Source organism: Arachis hypogaea, chromosome 4 (assembly GCF_003086295.3).
Source record: "Arachis hypogaea cultivar Tifrunner chromosome 4, arahy.Tifrunner.gnm2.J5K5, whole genome shotgun sequence".
Taxonomy (NCBI): Eukaryota; Viridiplantae; Streptophyta; class Magnoliopsida; order Fabales; family Fabaceae; genus Arachis; species Arachis hypogaea.
The window spans coordinates 1,041,308-1,061,344 of record NC_092039.1 but is presented as its reverse complement, the minus strand read 5'-3'; the positions used below and the strand labels follow the sequence as shown (position 1 = coordinate 1,061,344).

The 20,037-nt window shown below is 34.8% G+C and overlaps 2 protein-coding genes across 4 annotated transcripts; one reads left to right on the top strand and one right to left on the bottom strand.

Annotated features, from left to right (window-relative positions):
- Positions 1–353: 353 nt before the first annotated feature.
- On the top strand, positions 354–11,163 carry LOC112795601 (heat shock 70 kDa protein 17). The gene is made up of 14 exons (XM_025837611.3): positions 354–1,489; positions 1,797–2,029; positions 4,228–4,387; positions 4,955–5,200; positions 5,328–5,464; positions 5,581–5,914; positions 6,017–6,172; positions 6,616–6,690; positions 6,769–6,869; positions 6,959–7,028; positions 9,627–9,683; positions 10,058–10,119; positions 10,316–10,388; positions 10,478–11,163. The coding sequence occupies exons 1-14, from the start codon at positions 719–721 to the stop codon at positions 10,706–10,708; spliced, it is 2,706 nt and encodes a 901-aa protein (XP_025693396.1). The 5' UTR covers positions 354–718; the 3' UTR covers positions 10,709–11,163.
- Positions 11,164–11,616: 453 nt separating this feature from the next.
- LOC112795602 (OVARIAN TUMOR DOMAIN-containing deubiquitinating enzyme 11) lies at positions 11,617–16,589 on the bottom strand. Of its 3 annotated transcripts, none has more exons than XM_025837612.3 (10): positions 16,239–16,589; positions 15,597–15,812; positions 15,019–15,092; positions 14,676–14,730; positions 14,499–14,573; positions 13,866–13,939; positions 13,712–13,760; positions 12,692–12,776; positions 12,052–12,108; positions 11,617–11,971 (listed from the first exon to the last, which is right to left on the bottom strand). In XM_025837612.3, the coding sequence occupies exons 2-10, from the start codon at positions 15,762–15,764 to the stop codon at positions 11,928–11,930; spliced, it is 681 nt and encodes a 226-aa protein (XP_025693397.1). In that variant the 5' UTR covers positions 15,765–15,812; positions 16,239–16,589; the 3' UTR covers positions 11,617–11,927. The 3 variants fall into 3 exon arrangements, with proteins under 3 accessions (XP_025693397.1, XP_029153525.1, XP_025693398.1); XM_029297692.2 differs by having other exon boundaries at positions 15,031–15,092; XM_025837613.3 differs by lacking the exon at positions 16,239–16,589 and adding an exon at positions 16,016–16,110.
- Between the last annotated feature and the right edge of the window lie 3,448 nt (positions 16,590–20,037).

Sequence of the window (20,037 nt, the reverse complement as noted above, 5' to 3'; positions counted from 1 at the left end):
ACAAATCTCACATCATCAAATCATCATTGATAACTAATTGATGACTAACAATTACAAAAATTACTAACCCCTAACATGCTATAATTTTAATACATGCGTCTTTTTCACTTTTAACGTGCTTTTAAATACATAATAGTACACACTTACACCACATAAATACATACCGTTTGAAAAGTAGCACCAAACCAAACTATCTCACACATTCCACAAAATTTCGATGAACAACACTAGGTGGCTTCTCGTTTTGTGCCACGTGTACATATTGCCACGTGTGATCTCCGCACTGGCTAAACCCTCTCTCACTTGGTCACTTCCCACGTCATAAAACATCACACAAAGCAAAGCTCTGCTCTAATTTCTATATTTTAGTAGAGAAAGAAAATATAACTAAAAAAATAAAGGAAACGCAGAAAAACCCTTTGATTATTGTCAAACCCGTCACGCCTCGCCTTTGCTGGTCTGAGTATTATACCATTGCTCGCCACATTCCCTGCAATTCATCGCCTAACTTCCTCGGCAACGAAACGCTTCCCGCAATGTCACGCTGAAGGGAATGCGATCTGCGTATTCAACCGTAGCTTTTCTCCTTCTTCCCCCCTTCTCCGAAACGCGTTCCCCTTCCTCAACCACCTTCTTTCTTAAGCCTTGAAACCGAACTCGTTGCTAAATCCTCAACTTTTTCCAGCTGCGAAAGACGATCCGAGAAGGATAAAAAGAAATGGCGTCGTTCTTCTCGAAGCTGGCGTTGATTCTCTCGTTCTTTCTGCTTTTCTTCCTCTTTCCTGCTCAATCCGCGGTGTTCAGCGTAGATCTGGGGTCCGAATCGCTCAAAGTTGCTGTCGTGAACTTGAAACCTGGTCAGACACCGATCTCTATCGCCATCAACGAGATGTCGAAGCGCAAATCACCGGCGCTGGTTTCCTTCAACTCCGGCAACCGTCTCCTTGCCGAAGAAGCCGCTGGCCTCACCGCTCGCTATCCGCAGGACGTGTACTCTCAAATCAGGGACCTCATAGGGAAACCCTACGGCTTCGCCAAGAAGTTTCTGGATTCAATGTACCTCCCTTTCGAGGTGAAGGAGGATTCCAGAGGCACAGTGAGCTTCGTGGTGGAAGGCGATGGTGGCGCCACTCAGTATTCCGCGGAGGAATTGGTGGCTATGGTGCTGGGCTATGCGGTGCATTTGGCGGAGTTCCACTCCAAGGTTCCGATCAAAGACGCCGTGATATCGGTGCCGCCTTATTTCGGGCAGGCTGAGAGGAAAGGGGTGCTTCAGGCGGCTCAGTTGGCGGGGATTAATGTTCTCTCGCTGATAAATGAGCATTCTGGCGCTGCGTTGCAGTATGGAATTGACAAAGACTTTTCCAATGAGTCCAGGCATGTTGTTTTTTATGACATGGGTTCTGGCAGTACCTATGCTGCACTTGTGTATTTCTCGGCGTACAAGAGCAAAGAGTATGGGAAGACTGTGTCTGTGAACCAGTTTCAGGTATGTGTGAATGTATTAGCCAGTTTTAGGAATGCGTGCATGATACTTCGGTACAAATTGACTTGCAGATAATTAACAAGGGACTCCAGGACTTCAGTGACTTGTATTAGCCTAAAGCAATTAACCATTATGTGTTTAAATATGAAATCTGATGGAAACACAACTGTATTTTCAATATTTCGTATCTGATGCGTGTGATCCAGAATTAAATGAAGTGATCAGTCATTCATTACGTAAATGCTTCCATGATTTCTTCCTGAAAAATTTAATCCTCTTAACTTGCTCACTCACTTTGTAATCTGTGTAGGTTAAGGACGTACGCTGGAACGCAGAGCTGGGTGGCCAGAATATGGAACTACGGTTGGTGGAGCATTTTGCAGATGAGTTCAATAAACAAGTTGGTGGTGGAATAGATGTGAGGAAATTTCCCAAGGCTATGGCAAAATTGAAGAAGCAGGTTAAGCGAACAAAAGAAATTCTTAGTGCAAACACAGCAGCTCCTATTTCAGTTGAATCACTTCATAATGATATAGACTTCAGGTACCAAATTATAAATCTTCTCAGCGCTTCTTCTCTAGTTTTGATTTAAATGAATTTGTATATTCTTATTGTATATAACATTTTGAAATGCTAATCAAAATTTTGTGTCGTACTTAATAAACAATTATATTAAGCCACTAAAAAATGTAACCCTTGCAAACATACATGGTATTCAATAAAGTTATGCTGCTTTAAACAAGCATGCCGTGATCTTGCCTTGTATAATGATGCAGCTTGATATGTTCTGTGAATATTACACATTTTCCATGTTTGGTTTGTCTTTGGGTTTTGTGATCTGTATGCTTTGGTGATATATTAAGTTTAAAAGCATGACCTTCACTTTTCTTTATTGTTATTTTTCTTTATCCTAAAGTGTTAAGAATCCTAGCAGAGAATAATTTTGAAAGAGAAGGATTGAAAAGAGAGAAAGCGAGTGAAATTGACAGGGAGATCTTAGAGAAATTTAAGAGGGAATCTGTGTGAAACTTTCATTGACTTATCAATTGATGGGTGAGGGGAGGAAAAGGCTTTGGAGGGAAACCTCATTCATGAGTTTTATTATTCAGAGGGCTAGGGTTTTGGAGCTTTTTGTTAATCCTCCAAAATCTCCATTGTCAAGTTCCTCCAAATTGGAGGTTTCATGAGATTTAGATTGTTACACTTTTATTCCAATAAACTATTGTATTACTATTTATTCCCTTTTACTTTTTTGTACTTAATATTCTAATAAAAGATAAAATTGTAAAAATATACAGTCTGTCTTCCAATCCTCACATTCCTAATTATTTTAAACTCGTGAATGAGAGGGGGTTTGAAAATCTCAAACCCTTCCTTCACTTCCCCTTCCTTGTCGTCTAAAACCTTTCTTTCCCTTTCCCTTGCAACTTGTAGACACACCCTTAAAGGTACAAGAAAATGAAGTAGAGAGCAGTATCATTACTACTGGATCTAATAACTCTGGAGTAACATATCAGAAATATTCTAATAAGAACACAAACCAATGTCTGAGCAATGCCATAGCTCAATTTTGATCTAATTCCAATTGTTATCTTTGTCTTTTCATCTCTCACTCATTTATGGCATTATAGTCTCTTTCCTTTATCTGCCAGCTCATTGTTCTATTATACATTTTAGGACACCACACCCACCTTCATATTTCCCTCGTTAAGATTATAGAAATATCATCTAATCCCTCTTCTACCCATGGAAACAGCCACTAATGTAATTATCAGGTTAGGCTGCAGATATTACACCCTTTGGGTGCGGCCATTCCCCGGGCCCTACATTAACGCGGGATGCTTGTGCAACAGGCTGCCCTTTTCAAGTTGTCTCTTTGTCTTTTATGTGTGAGCTGTTAATGTTAGCTGGCCTAACTGATACTAATAGGAATCTAAGGGAAAAACTGAATACATATAATTTAATGGGCTGATTGTAGTCTCAGATCAATGAAATATAATCTGTTTATTCATTTTATACTTCTATTTTTATTATTCTTCTCTGCAAACAAAATTCAACACAAACGAAGTGCAACAAAATGGGAGATTAACCTATGTAGCATTAAAACTCGCAACGCATCATTTATGCAAGCACTGCTGTTCATATAAGAGATTTAACTTTGCGGGAAGCTTTGGACTTACAGATAGCCAATAGGTTTACCAAGGTGGATGGAGGTTATATCCAAGGGATGAGTTAGAAATTGAAAGTATTATTACAAGAAAACATTTCAGATGAATCTAGAGACCTGGCCTCTGACTGGATATTGCTATCTCCACTGGATTTACAAGCTAAAAATTTCCAAGAACCAAGAAGGAACTTGAGAAAGAAATGCATTTTGATGGATGAAATTCTTTTATATGATCAAACTTCTCTAAGGAAGTGCTTGCTTCAACCAAAATGATGAGAAAGAATATACATACCTATTTGTCAAGAAATGTCTTCAAAATAAATTCTTTTTTTGTCAACAAAAAAAAAAAAAGAATCTATTTGGTGTTTATTATCAAATTACAATACATTAGACTTTATTTAATACTTAAGGCTTCTAAAGAGATTTAAATATAAATGGTTTGAACACATGATTTATATTGCTACTTTGGTATTGTTTAAATCATGTAGCTGACCCACCTAGTGAGACAGGACTTAGTTGTTGCTAATGTTGTAATTCTTAAGGTCTTTTTCGATCATGCCTTCTATTCTTCCAGGAGCTCAATAACCCGTGAGAAGTTTGAAGAGCTTTGTGATGATATTTGGGAACAATCTCTTCTGCCAGTGAAAGAGGTGATTGAGCATTCTGGCTTGTCAATGGACCAGATATATGCGGTGGAGTTGATTGGAGGTGCTACCAGAGTGCCAAAGCTACAGGTTTGAATAATATTTTCAATTTTTGTTGTCATTCTTTGGGCAGTATGCTGTTAGGGAAGGTTGAGAGTTTACCTGCAAAGTTTGAGATCCATCCTTTTATTCCTTTGCATATAATATATGTTATATACAGCATTGATATTTTGACAAAATGTTTATTCTTGTTGTCAATCTTTGTAATCCTTCTCAAAATTGAACCCATTTTACTTGAAGATTTGCTTGGAGTTGGTATTGCTATCCTTTATTGATATAAATAGTGAAGGAAAGTGAAGAGAAGCTCATATGGTCATGTTCCGGTATAGACATTATAACTGAAATATGCAAATTAACTATCTTGAATGAAGTTTAAATATGACGAAATTGGGATTCAATAATCTCCCTACCAAGTTGTCAACTTATGCGTGGTACCTATTTATTTTGGAAATGGTACGCATCGCATTGTGTTTTTAGTGTTGTCTGAAACACCCATATTGTCTGTGTTTTTTGTTTAAGCAGAGTATTTCACTCAACACTACAGCATTATGCCCAGAGATTTACTTCTTATATATATACATATATATGTTATTACAGGCTAAGCTTCAAGAGTTCCTTGGGAGAAAACAACTTGATAGGCATCTTGATGCTGATGAAGCTATTGTTCTTGGTGCAGCGTTGCACGCTGCAAATTTAAGTGATGGAATTAAATTGAACCGCAAGCTAGGAATGATTGATGGTTCTTTGTATGGATTTGTGGTTGAGTTGGATGGTCCTGATCTTCTGAAGGATGAAAGCTCGAGGCAGTTACTAGTACCACGAATGAAGAAACTACCGAGCAAGGTAAACCAGTACATGTTCTTGCTTCAAGTCACAGCATACTATAAGAAGAATTTCCGGATACTTCATATTGTAAGAAGAGCAAACAAATTGATTATACTAATGGTTTATTGTATTGCATACTTGCCAGATGTTCAGATCCGTTAGTCACAACAAGGATTTTGAAGTGTTGCTAGCTTATGAAAGTGAAAATCATTTACCACCGGGTGTCACTTCTCCTGAAATTGCAAAATACCAGATTTCTGGTTTGACAGATGCAAGTGAGAAGTAAGTATAAAAAACTTTGGAACTAGTTATGATTTGAGACCCTTAAGGAATTGTTTGCATACAAAATACTTAGAAACTCTAGTGCCCCCTCTCTGTGTTTCTCTAATATTTTCCAGATACTCATCTCGAAACCTGTCGTCCCCTATCAAGGCAATTATACATTTCTCTCTAAGCAGAAGTGGAATTCTCTCTCTTGATCGGGCTGATGCTGTTATCGAAATAACAGAATGGGTGGAAGTTCCCAAAAAGACCCTGACCGTAGAGAACTCGACTATTTCATCTAACCTATCAACTGAAGCTGGTGCTAACAACAATTCCACAGAAAGCAGTGAAAAAATGGAAACTGATAGTGGGGGTAATACAACCGACAGTATTGCGGAGGAGAAAGTAGCTGCTGAACCTGTCATGGAGAAAAAGCTTAAAAAGAAGACCTTTAGGGTACCATTAAAGGTGAAGATAATTACTTGCACCTAGTTTATGCTCTTGAAATTGTCTCGAGGGGAAAATTTGAAATGTGAGCTAATATACAGTATTTACTTTAACTTGTGGCAGATTGTTGAGAAAGAGCCTGGAATGTCTCTGTCTAAAGATTTTCTTGCCGAAGCCAAAGGAAAATTGGAAGCACTAGACAAAAAAGATGCCGAAAGAAAAAGAACGGCTGAGTTAAAAAATAATTTAGAAGGTTATATATATACCACTAAGGAAAAGGTTGGTAGAGAGAAATATGCTTATTGTTTCCTGTAGTATAGAAGGCCTTCATCATTTATATAACTTGTAAAGCTTTATCCTTTCAGTTTTCCATTTTCTTTGGGGTATTTGAACTCCTCCATGGCTCCATCCCACATCTTGGCCCAAAAAAGGAAAAAAAAAAAGAAAAAAAGAAAAGGGAGTGACATTATCAATTTGAGAGAGGCAAAAATATATTCTCCATTAAAATTCAACTAAAGAATGAAAGTTTTAATAAGCATTTCTACATTTCTTTTATTCTGTCAAAAACTGTCTATAGCCAAATTAACTAACAAGCTTCAGTCCTTCAGTCTTTGTCTGTCCTCAAATATCAAAATAAACCAATTGAACTATTTATTATCCACTTGATAGTGCTGTATGCTATTTTTCAACTTTTCTTATTGCTGCGTTCTTTTTATTACCAGATTGAAACTGTTGAAGAGTTTGAAAAAGTTTCTACAAGTGAGGAACGCCAGTCCTTTGTTGAGAAGCTTGATGAGGTTAACCTTTTCTTTTGGTGACATGGAAAAAATGTTATCTTGTGAGAATTCTGACCCAATCTTCTTTCATTTTGTTAGGTGCAAGATTGGTTGTACACAGATGGTGAAGATGCCAATGCTACTGAGTTTCAAGAACGTCTAGATATGTTGAAAGCTGTTGGTGATCCAGTTTTCTTTAGGTTTGTATTTTGAGTTGTAGAGTAGCACCAGTAACTTTATTGTGCCTTTTTAGCATGGTGTTTTATGAATTGGTTAACATCTGTTTCAGGTTAAAAGAGCTTACAGCTCGACCAGCTGCTATTGAACATGCCCAGAAATATCTCGAGGAGCTGAAGCAGGTACCAAATTAAAAGCTTAAGATGTAATGTGTCTTGTAGATTTGTCTTCCATTCATTTTCCATTGTTTAAAAACAGAAAATTTGTGACCCTTGTCCTCATAGAGAAGACCTTTAGCGGGAACACCTTTGACGTACTTTAGAATGTTGATCAGAGCATTCAAATGACCTTCATACGATGAGTTCAAAAATTGACTAGCCACACTTATTGCAAAGAAGATTTTTGAACACGTGGGAGTGAGATAAATAGATAACTTAGTTTCTCAACTAATTTTCTATACCTTCCTAGCTTAGATAAGGATTTCCCTTTTATGTAGTAGAAGTTTGATAATGGGATCAATAGGAGAATCAATAGGTTTGGCTCCAAGCAAGCCAGCTTCATCTAAGACGTCCATAAGCTGTGCATGTTCAATGCCTAAGAAGTAACAATTCTATCAAGGTGTTTGATATGAAAGTGCTGACATGGATGTTGTTTAATGCGAGTTATGCCATCATCACCACTGCTAGTAATGACAGTATCATCAACATATACAATCAAATATGTGCATCCTTGAGGAGTGTGGTGGTATAACACAGAGTGGTTTCTCCTTTTCATGCCAAATTGTTGAACAACAGAGGATTATCTACCAAACCAGACTCAAGGGGATTGCTTAAGACTATTAAAGGGATTTGTGGAGTCTTTTGACAAGCAGAAAGACATATGGTACCTGGAAAGATTTTGATAGAACTAGGAGCTAGCAGAAGGTTAGGATTTTATTGATGCACTGGGACTGCAAATTGCACTCCCTAGAAGGTTCTTACACAGTTCGAACTACCAACTTAGAGAGAGAGAGTTTCTCTCCAACTCTAAAGAATTAACCAACAGCAAAAGTATGAAAAACATAACTAACTACAACACAGCTATTTATAGGTAGTTAGGAGTACAACTAACTAACCAACAGCCAGCTAGACCAAGCTAAAACTGCTCACTATCAGCTACTAGAGTAGAGCTACTTACTTCTTCTCTTGTAGAATAGCCCAAACCTGTTACTAGGTGCCATTCTATCAGATTTTTTTTTCTCGCTAGGCTTTGGTACCATGTTAACTGTGACCGAATATGTACACGATTAACTACCGTTTCACAATAGATCCTATAATTCCTAATCCATTTAATAATAGATATTCTAACATCATCCACCCACCCCTCTCCTTCCCGCATATTTCTTGTCTTCTCTTTCTCTCTCTATGTGCCACGTGATCCTTTTAAAGCTCAAGTAGTTAATGAACTTTTACAGAGATTATGGTAACCATATGCTTGTTTTATTTGATAGGATAGATTTAGAGGATTGTGCTTGTTTTATTTATATTATTTTAAATTGACTTTTGAAATTGAGCAATATCTCAAATCAATCAAAAATTTTCGTCGGACACTTCAGTTTTCAACAAATTTTAATCACCAAAGCATTCGCTAAATTTTTTATTTTGTTAGACAAATCAGCCCCCACGTTAGATTGTTCGTCTATATGTAGGGATGAGAATTTAAAAAATTCTTGGGGATTGTTTTTGCTTAACTTTTTACCAAAAGTTGGCATGACGATTGATGTGTCTAATAAAATAAAAAATTAGGGACTAATTTGGTGATTAAAATTTTTCGAGGATTACAGTGTTTTAACTAAATTTTTTTTGGGGATTGATTTGGGATGTTACTCTCTTCCCAATTTGAAGGAATTTTGCAATATAGAAAATTTTGAAAGGTTCAAAATAACAAATGGAGAAGTGCATCTGGTGTAATTTTCAATCGAAAAGTATCACACTTAAGAACAAAAGTTACCACAAATGAGACTTCTGAGTGTGAGAATAAGAATAATATGTTGTGGAGATGTGAATGCTATGTTGAATGAGCTGACACTACTACACTAGATGAGATTTTGTTGAAAAGTTAATGCATGATTTAAGTTAGGACTTAGTGGTACTATTGTGGAACTTTTGAATCATGCAGTAGGTGGTTTGTCTATGTGGAAGTTGGATGGGTGGACTTTGGAGGGTAGTTCAACTATTAGATGTAGAAGGTGGACCAAGAAAGGTTATAGGTGAAACCATCAAGAAACATTTAGCTTGAAATAGTCCATCTATAAACGGTTATGATGGCATCATTTGATCCATCTAGTCAACCAAGTGGAAAATGACCTAGTAGTTATATTGTATAAATGGAAATATTGATAAAGATGCTTATCTGTTCTTTATCTATTTTTTTATTATGTCAGCCCTTGTGATGCCATTATTATTAGATTTTGTTTGAGCAATGTTCAACTGTCTGTTGCATTTGGGATTCTAGATGTGTATAACTTTTTGTTATGAAACTATCAAACTCCATGAATATCTTAAAATGACTGCAGTTGCCTTTATTGAGCTTTAGTAGATTATAAAATGCCGTAATTTTCTTTAGAAAACCAGTTTGATGTTGAACAAACGAAACATGTGCAAGCACTTGGATATACGCTGGTCTGTCTGGTATATATCCAAAGTAGTGTCTGGTTTACATAGTTCGTGTGCAGTATCAATTAGGTATTTGGGTATCGAACTGGAAGCATTTATATATTAATCTTTTTCTGACATCTGCAGATTGTTCAAGAGTGGAAGGTAAACAAGTCTTGGCTTCCAAAAGAACGAGTAGATGCGGTACCTGGTTTAACCTGATTTCAATATTCTATATATTATTATTAGAGAAAACGACAAATAAGTCCCTAACCTTTTATTTCGAAGACAAATAAGTCCTCGACTAATTGAAAATACAAAAGCGTTCCTCACTTTCTAAAACGTGAGACATCTAAGTCCTTCTAGAGGACCTATTTGTCCGTATATATTTTGGACGGAAGGGTTTAAATGTCTCACGTTTTAAAATGTGAGGGACGCTTTTATATTCTCAATTAGTCAGAGACTTCATTGTTTTCGAATTAAAAAGTCAAGGATTTATTTGTCTTTTTCTCTTATTATTATTATTATTATTATTATTTGGAAACTCATTCTTGGTTTTTGGGTCAATTATTTTCTAGATTCTAGATGATGCTGAAAAGTTAAAGAAGTGGTTGGACGAAAAAGAGACTGAACAACAGAAGTGAGTTCATGCAGTTTTAATTTGTGTTACCTTTGGTTATTTCAGTATTCTATTGGTGTCGGTTAGCATTTATTTTGATCTTCCTGACTAGTCGCTAGTGTTTGGCCATTGAGGAAATTGCATTGTGATTACTGCATGGTGGGTTTGTTGTAATTGGTTATGGAATTTGATGTGTTGTTGTGTACTTTTTCTGCAGGATTTCTGGATTCAGTACACCAGCTTTTACTTCTGAAGAAGTACTTTTGAAGGTGTTTGATCTTCAAAACAAGGTACTGTCTCTCTACTTTTCTTGATAAGACAGTTTACAGGTCCAAGATGGAATCATTGCCTTATTTAAGTTTTCTATACTCATTTTCAGGTTGCCAGTGTTAATAAAATTCCCAAGCCTAAGCCTAAAATTCAGAAACCTGTGAAGAATGAAACTGAGAGCAAAGTGCAGGAGGATTCGGGTAATTCTAACTCCACCTCAACTGCCGGTGATCAATCCGGTGACAGTTCAGAAGGCACAAGTGAAGAATTTGCTGACAATCAAGAAGGTCCAAGTGATGAAAAGAATGATGAGCAAACAGAAGTTCATGATGAGTTATGACCGAGCAGGAAAGCATGTAGCCCCAGTTTTAATCAGCTACCTGCAGGACTTTTAGTTAGTAGACTAATTTCTAGTGGATAGGGGAGAGGATGCATTGTCAATTTTCGGCGATCAGGAGAATTTATCTGAGGAAGTATTTTCTGGATGAATGGTTAGTTTTAAGGTTAGAAAATATGGTTTCTAATTATTTTCCTCTTGCAACTTAACAGAAGAAAAAAACTGAAAGCGGAACAGAGGAGCCGTTGTTGTGGGTTTTTTTTTTATTCTTGTGCTTTTGTTTTTGTTTTTTTTGTTTTTTTGGGGGGGGGGGGGGATTAGGTTTTCTAAATTTGTAGTTTACAGTATGAAGGGTTATATTATCTGCTGAAAGATTATAGGGGAGTAAATGAATACTAAGACTCAAAGTCGCTCGACAGGGCATTTATAGAATCTTTTAAACACCTTTTTCTTTTTCACTCCTATTTACACCAAGTAGCTGGTATAATTTTGTTAAAACTTAAAACTAACTCTGAAAGACTGAACAAGCTTTTTCACCCAAAAACAGCGTTATTTCCCTTTCTCTGATATTCCAGTTAACGGCAATGAGGAAAGGCGAAAAATAAAAGATACATTAATCAGATTAGGTATTACATGTTTGCCTGTTATATTATTAATTATAATTATAAAACCGAATTTAAATGGTAAGTGTTATAAACAATGAAATGAGAAAGATGCGTCTTCCACGTTTCTTTCATGTCATCCAGGTTTCATCGTTTTGTCATGTTTCCTATCTTTATTTTGGAAATAAGAAATTATCTTAAAAACTGGCAGAAGAAAAATTTTTGTCAAAAAGAAAAAAGTTTCATAAATAGGTTTTGGTTTACCATTCAATTTGGCAGAATATGACAGCTGCGTAAGAAAAAACAATGTAACAAAGTTTGATAACTTCACTGAGTTTAGCCGAATAATGTACTGGTATAAAACAGTGAAAAGAGATATGAATATAAACCTATACAAAGTAGAAAATAAAACTGTACAATGAAGTTTCAATAAATTTACAGAGGGAAGCCAAGCTTAGCATCATGCATTGACTGTTGTTTATCCCTGAAAGGGGATTTAAATTGATGATTTTCTGTATGCAATTCATATATTAAAATGTCATATAAAATACAAAAGTTGGAAACCTTTTATTACTTATTATAAAGTTAGTTGATGCATGATGTCAGCACCTGGCATCAATCTAGAAGAGCCAATATTTCTTCCTAGGTGCTCTAGCAGGAACATCTGTAAATAATTTGAGAAATAAATAAAAACATAAAAGATTAGGTTATAAGAAGAATTACTTTGATAGTTATCAACATTACCTCCACTTGCGTACAGTGAATTGTAGTGCACTTCACTCCAGAAGCTTAGCCATAGCTCTATAATTAAAAGAATCAAAAGGCCCTTTCAATTTTGTGTTGTGACTTTATATGAAACAATTAAAAGTTTATCAACAACAAATAAGTCTTGTTCATCCGAGTGGTATTTGGTAACACACCATAATTTACTACTTATTGAAATCTAAATCTTCCTTAAATAGTTTTGCATATATAGTTTGATTTAATAACTTACTCTTTGACCTTGCACCAAAAAACCAATTGAGCTTTGGGTCACTACTAACTTAATTATTGCAAGAGTAGAAAAAAGTAGGAACGCCTTATCTATCAATAATTTGCCGAAGTATAAACTTAAACTTACAGGAGAATGTTGAACAATTTTAATTCAAAGCTAGATACAATTACTTACTACCATTCTTTTCCCTTTTAAATTTTTCTCTTAACCATTTCTTGGACATGACAATTCATGTTTAATCATTTTCACCAGAAGCGAAACTTGTCGCTCTCGGGCAACATGGCAACAACCACCATGACGCAAACAATATTCAAGCCAAACGCGATTAAGTCAGGTATCATAGTAGTCAGCAGACATAATAGAAATGTAGAATTGATTTAAAATACTTGCCTATAGTATAGTTTTTGTCCGTAGGAAGGATCTCGATATAGCAAGTGTCTCTGAACGAGGTGACTAAACAGATTTTGGCATTGAACTGAAACCAAATAAAACACATCCATGAGTAGTCAGAAATCAATTTTAACAATTGAAAGAACAGAATTATGGAAAAGTTATATCACAAATCTAGATATTACAATCATAAGAAATATCAAAAGAAGTTAAAATTAGCACCCTTACTTTATTATTATTCTTATGAGATTTTATCAGAGGGAAAAAAGTTTGAATCACAACACATCCTTTGAAACAAAAAACCAAATTTATAAACTGTGAAAATCCAAGCATGTTGCAGACAATAGACTATAGACTTTACCATGCTCAATAATGCTCCATTATATAACCCAATTACAGTTAACTTATTTTAATCTTTGAATCTTTTGAAGACACATCCTTTAAATCTTTCAAAGATTTTATCATTCATTCACTCCATTTCTTCATTTTCTGTTACTTTTCTATTGTTATTGTCATTTCCACTGGTACCAGCTTTTACAGTAACAAAAGGCAAACACATAGACACATAGTGTATCAAAGATTAATCCACATATATCAACTTTTTGATTCAGTGCTGTGTATGACCATTATTTTATTGAAATATATAACAGTTTATCAACATAAACAAGAAGATATAAAGGCACCTATGTATATTTTTGTCCAACATTATAATATTTAGGAGAGATGCTTCATAACACTGCATCATAGATATTTTTTGATGAGGTAGGCTACTACTTGATTATTGTTTCCCTTTACTCATCTAAATAAACAAGTTATATTTCAGATCAATGTAAAGTGGGCTATGGATTGCTCACAATGCAAGTTCAACGGCTCCTTGCATACGATATAAGGCCATTTATGTGGGCTCTACGTAACAGCTTAAATATTTGAGAGGCATATTATGTCAAAATGTCATTCAAACATAAAAGGGATGAAACTTGTCAAGATTTGACAGTTAAGTAAAGAAGTTAGATAATTTACCCGGTCTGCAGCTGCTTGTAGAGTAATATGATCTCCCCATTCTCCTGATCTATTGGCAGACAACATGCAAATGTTGAATTAGTGTAATCTCAGAGCTATATGCTCTCAATTTTGTAGGAAGAAAAGCAAAAAATGATCAGTAGTGATATCTAACTTTTTCATCATCTTCAGGTAGCTTTTGTACTTCATTGGTACATAACCTTCATACAACTTTTTGTGATGCTTTAGCTGTTAAATACAGAAAAAAAGAAAGAAAGGAAAAACAATAAGCAATCATAGCCATTGGATTAAAAACAACAGCCAAAATTAAGGAGTCAGAATTGAATGCTATTTAATACTATTTGTTACTCTATATTACAACTAGTGGATTAATAGGCACTACATTTTTATTTACTAAAGGTTTGTTTTGTGTAATAATAACAAATGTAAGATCAGTGAAGATGGTAAGTATTTCCTATTTTAACTAGAGGTCTTAGATTCGAGTCTTAGAAATAGCAAAAATTATATATGTACATGTATATGTGTGTGTGTGTGTCTACATGTATATATATGTGAGGATTGATAGAACTCTAACTTTTCCTTCAAATCCTCAACAGGTGGGGGGAAAAAAGGAAAAAGAAAAGAAAATGAAGAATGAGCAACAAAGCCAAAATACAAAAGGGAAAAAGAAAACCTTGCAAGATTATGCATGTAATACTACCATGTAGTGATTTTAATACACTGAAATATTTAAAGTAGACACCGTCACACAGATATAAATGCACAGGGAGAGATTTAATAGTCACACCTGCTTGATAACCTGCCTCCTTACATGCTTGTGGTACTCAGGATTACGGAACAACTGATCTGCTAAAGCTCGAAACTGCCAGATAACATATTTGCATTCATTAGACAAGATACGAAATGAATAGGAGATTTTATCGAAACTCTAAATCTGATAAAACAAAATGAAACAGGAATAAACCTGGCAATTCCCATCACCCTCCATCTGCAGTTCGGCCAAACCATATGTAACTAACCTACAGAAGATGTACAAGTGTAATTATTAAATAAAACAAAATACCTTGTGCATAAAACATATTTTGGTTTATATCAACTAAACTCTGTCTGTTCCTCATACATGTCTAAACTATCATCATGGACATAATTGCAATTCTCCAATGTGAAGAATTCTCAATCAAGATTATATTTTTATCCTGTGTTTCCTTTCCTAAACTGAAAAATTAAATTGAACTAATATGTGATACAAGAGAACCACATAAAAAAATAACAAAGTGTAACTGTAAAGAAAAACTAGTGTATGCAACCTTTCAGACAACCTCTCATGGTCTAGTGTTGCGTCATTTACATCAGGAATCTCTCCATTAACACGAGGTGTGTGCTGCCAAGATACTGAATTAGTATTCTTATTCCATTGCAGGTAAAAGTATAAAGCTAGCAGGAAAATAAAGGATTTTTTTCTAATATAAATTATGAAAAATATTTATTTTCCCAAAACCCATTTATGAGTTTTATTTACTGAAATGCACGTTTTTTTTTGTATTTGGACAAGTTCGCTGCACCCCACCCCCACCGCAAACTCTATAAAAATTAGCAAGTTCGCCTTACTCCCGGCGAACTCTATAAATTTTATAGAGCTCGCCTTGCTCCGGCAACTCCACTTCAAATACATTAAATTAAATTGAGTTTCAAAAGTTAACAATGGTAAGCATTATCATCGTCTCCAAAATACATAAAAGTACACAGGAGTAAGTCGTATTATATTTTTGGGAAATAGTTATTTTTTTAATTTATAATTAAAAAAATCTTTATGGTCTAATTTGTTTTGAAATTAGGAGGCGTAATTTACATAAGATGCAGCAAAATAGGGCAAAGATTTTCATACCGGAATTGAATCTAAATGAGAAAGTCGCTTCCCAAGCTTGTTTCCATCCCTGAAATTCTCGTCTTCTGCCAAGATACGAGCAATGGTTTGATCATCCTCTGTATCCTGAAAGCTGCTGTTCAAACTTGAGCTCGAGCTGCCACTTGCAGATCTCAGGTTTTCACTCATAATTTTCGTCGTAGTAGTAGTAGAAGTAGAATCACCTCAAAAAGTACGCTACAAAATTGTTGAAAGAAAATAAATTAGCAGACACAATTTGATAATGAAGCACAGATTCTAACTAACAATTAAGGTGAAAACTCAGCTGAAATCGAATTCAGGTGAAGTTGATACTGAGAGCCGTTGGATGAAAATTTAGTCAAATCAATCAAATCATTCCACGACTCTCAATCATCAACTTCACATAAAATCGACTTTACCTAGTTTCCTACAACAATTAATTTGTCTCTCAAAAACTTCATTCCCGCAAAATACATAAAACAAAAAGGTTGCATTAAAAATGAGAGCTTGAGAGGAGCACAACACAACTGCACAACTTAATTTATGAGCGCAAATCGTTTGAATCACGTGCTTCTTTGGGAATCATGTGCTTCTCAATGAGCTGTTAGATTATTTGTTAATAATAAACAAAAAAATAATTACCTCTCTGTTCCACTGAACGCAAGAAATAAGGGTGGAATAAGGAGGGTAAGAGGAAAGTAATTGAATTGAAGGGAGATGAGAGGAACTTAGAAGAGAAGAAATGAAGGGAAATAGTTTGGGTTTGGGTAAAATGTTAGAATGGCAAAGGCAACACGCTTCGCTTGTTAAAGTCTGAAGAGCAGAGTTTCTTTCTTCCTCAACCCTTGGATGTTTTCTCGTCCGAAATGGAGGGCTACAGATGCATGAAATTCTTTCTTCGTGATTGTGTAAAAGCATGTCCCGGCCACAGGGGAGGTCATCATGTGTGTGACGAAAGTATGCAGTCGCCTATCTGGAAGTCTTCAACGGAGTAGTAAAGTCTAATACAACCACAACAATATATATCTTCTTTGTAATAAAATGAGGTAAAAACTCAGATTCAGTCGACTTTATGTGAAATTGATAGTTGAGGGTCGTTAGATGATTTAATTAATTTGACTAAATTTTTATCTAACGATTCTTAGTTATCAAGTATCAATTTCACGTGAAGTAGACTGCACATGAGTTTTCACTTTTCACCAAAATGATTATTATGGTAGATGTCCATAATATTATTATCATATATAATGGAATATTAAAATTGAGTATAAAATTGAAATATAAATGTCCAATCATAATAGAATATGAAATATTATCAATTAATAGAATATAAATTTTCATAATGTATTTCTATTATTGAGTAAGTAGGCTAAGCAAATAATATTATACTATTGTTTATTTTAAAATATTTATTTAGAGAAAATTTTAAGACATATACTAAGAATAATACATAATAAAAAAATATATAACTACTTATTTGAAATAGTCTTTTATTTTTTTTAAAAAAATATTATGTATGCAATATTAATATGAATGTATTATATTATATTAAGTGATATATATTGTAGTGTATATTTTATAATTCGATCAATGTAATTAGCTTTAAATATATGGAAGAATACTCCTTTTGAGGGGACTGTGATTTAGATTGTTGTGAAGGTGTGTTGATTTGAAAGAAGAGTGTATACCTAAGATGTCTCAGAACTTTTGGAATTAGTGCTTCTTAGTTTGTTAGTTTATTATTGTGAGTAGAGTTCTTATATCATTAATCTACTATTATGCTTTTTTGTAGTTTGATACATGTGTTGCTTACTTACTTGTTTTCTACTTGTTTGGTGATAATAGATAATCATTTGGAATTTGAAAGTATTTATTTGTGTCGGTCTCTGCTCATTGTCTTAGTAATCTCATTCATTTTTTTATGGATTATGCTGGGGTATGGTTAAAAAGAGTTGATAGATATTGTTTAATTGTGTGTTGACTGATACTATGAATTGAGATTGGTTGGATTTATGTTAATAATAATATATGTCAATTACTATTAGTAATATATTTGCTGTGCAGACATGACGACAAGTAGATGAAGAAGGTCGAGTTGATCTCATCGCCCTATATCCTGACTATCCCGTTGATACTTGTGACATCACAGGTGGATCCAGTAGACCAGCAATTTATCATGGTCCCAAACCCGAATTACGTGCTTCCTTCTGATACGTTTCCTACAGATCCAGCGATGACAGACCCCACGATAGGTGATACCTCCAATGCCTCCAGCAAGATGCTCCTCCACCATCGCCTGTCATCCTGCTGAGGATTTGGCCCAATGACATGCAGTCGTGAGTATATACAAAATTTTAAGTTTATTATGCGTTTATATGTGTTTATTATGCATCTCTATGTGTTTATTAATCTTAAGTTTAGTATGCATTTCTATGTGTTTGTGAATGTTATGTTTTTTTTTTCTGCTAAGTTTGCACCAAACTCCAATGCTTGTACACAGGAGATCACCGACGTCATTAAGTCGATGTACGACACCCGTGACTGACCTACACGCAGATCCCGGCTCAGATCAAAGATTGATGGTTTCAGAAGTGGACCGTAAGAACCCAATAATGTTGAATTAATTAACTGTATTTGAACTGTATCTTATTCCGACTAACTTTTGTAATTGTGAATTACTTTGTGCAGTTGAAATTCGTATGGAATGTGGAGCATAACCTCATTATCCAAAAGATATACGACCACCGAGCAGCCAAACGACTACAGCAAATGATGAGTGACGTTCGTCAGGGGCGCGATCACTTAACATTGTAGATTCGTCCAACCATCAAGAAAAAACTGGAGGCCTATTTTGCTAATGATGGCAGGTTCAAGTGTTGCCGTCTGAAAACGTCACTAACAGGGATTTGCCCAGGTCGTCGAAGTATATGGGTGGGACGGTGACCTTCATGAAGACGAAGAGCAGACTGGTAAGTTTTTTGTCATTCTTTAATATTTTAGTAGTTACTTAAATTAGTTGTTTAATTTGTTTATTTATTTTTTGTTGTTGATATATTAATTTGTAGTCTAAGTTGTTGGACCGTGAGGCGACAATGACAAAGACCTTCAAGTATACTCATATTTTAAAGGCCAACAAGGAGAAATTTGCTGACGAGTGATCAGCGACCCATTCTATGAGTTTAAATTAATCCGAAGTTTCAAATTTATAGTAATCCCTCAGATAGAACTCCGGCACTATAGTGGTTCCTGTGTTATTTTCGGTGCAGAGTCAGCTGTCGGAATGCTAATGTGGCTATCTTTTGTTATGTTGGACAGTTCCAATAGTTAAGTGACGTGAATTCATTATAATTTAGACCCAATTTGGTCCCTCCCCTAATTTGTAATCCTAATCTCATTGTGTTAAGCATTTCTTTTGGTTCCTCTTTGCCATCTTCTTCATTTATTTTTCTTTCTTGATTTTAATAGTTTTGATGATACTTTAAAGCCAAAAAATTGTACTTTTCTAATTGCTCTTCAAGTGTGTCAGCAAACTTTTTTGAACACTACTACGAAAAACAAAATCAATGATCTTGCTCGCTTCATATTGCTTTAGATAACGATTATATTATTGAGTCCAATCTTATATTTTGCACAAAATTGACTCGTCATGTCTTGCCATTTTTAATATGTAATAATATATGGTGGAAACCATTATAGTTGGTATGGTCAACAAAAATTTGTAAGAATGGATGCTTTCTTGGTTGCAATGTCTTCAACAAAGGAACTGAACTCTATAAATTTATTTTTTTACCCGTTTAGGTCACAAACTTAAACTTGAACCAAACACTATTATTTTGCCTTATTTTAGATTGACTTTTAGATCAATTTGTTTTCTTTTTCTTATGTTACCAAAAAAAAATGTTATTCTATTTTTATTGCATAAACAAATTTAAGTAAGGTGGATATTTTAAAAAACATTTATCTTATGTATATGTACGTATAGATATTTTTATTCTGCTAGCTTTATAAATTTTTTAGACAAATTGATACGACAAAAAAAATAATAAAAAAGAAAATAGAAGAAGTACTCTACACAATAAAATTAAGATTATAAATAGAAAAAAGGATCAAACTAAATCCAAATTAAAATGAATTCACCTTACTTAACTATTAAAATTGTCCATCATAGTAAAATATGGCTATATTAATATAGGGGTGCACATAGGCCGGGTGAAACCGGGTTTGATGTGATCCAGACCCGGCCCAAAATATACACCGGGTCTATTTATTAGACCCGAACTCGGCCCTAGACCCGATGAAACCAATACACTTTCGGGCCACAATTATACCGGGTGAAAACCAGACCGTTAACATTACATTACGTTGATACCTTCTTGTAAACTAGCATGTAAAAATATCCAAATTTCCAAGGTTCCAACCATTAGTTAACATGGTAAAATTC

Coding starts and splice junctions, on each gene's coding strand:
- LOC112795602 (XM_025837612.3), bottom strand. CDS start 15,764: ATGAGTGAAAACCTGAGATCTGCAAGTGGCAGCTCGAGCTCAAGTTTG. Junction 14,731..15,018: donor CATGAGAGGTTGTCTGAAAG/GTTGCATACACT, acceptor CATCTTCTGTAG/GTTAGTTACATATGGTTTGG. Junction 12,109..12,691: donor GGACAAAAACTATACTATAG/GCAAGTATTTTA, acceptor TTTTAATTATAG/AGCTATGGCTAAGCTTCTGG.
- LOC112795601 (XM_025837611.3), top strand. CDS start 719: ATGGCGTCGTTCTTCTCGAAGCTGGCGTTGATTCTCTCGTTCTTTCTG. Junction 6,691..6,768: donor TTGTTGAGAAGCTTGATGAG/GTTAACCTTTTC, acceptor TCATTTTGTTAG/GTGCAAGATTGGTTGTACAC. Junction 7,029..9,626: donor ATCTCGAGGAGCTGAAGCAG/GTACCAAATTAA, acceptor TGACATCTGCAG/ATTGTTCAAGAGTGGAAGGT.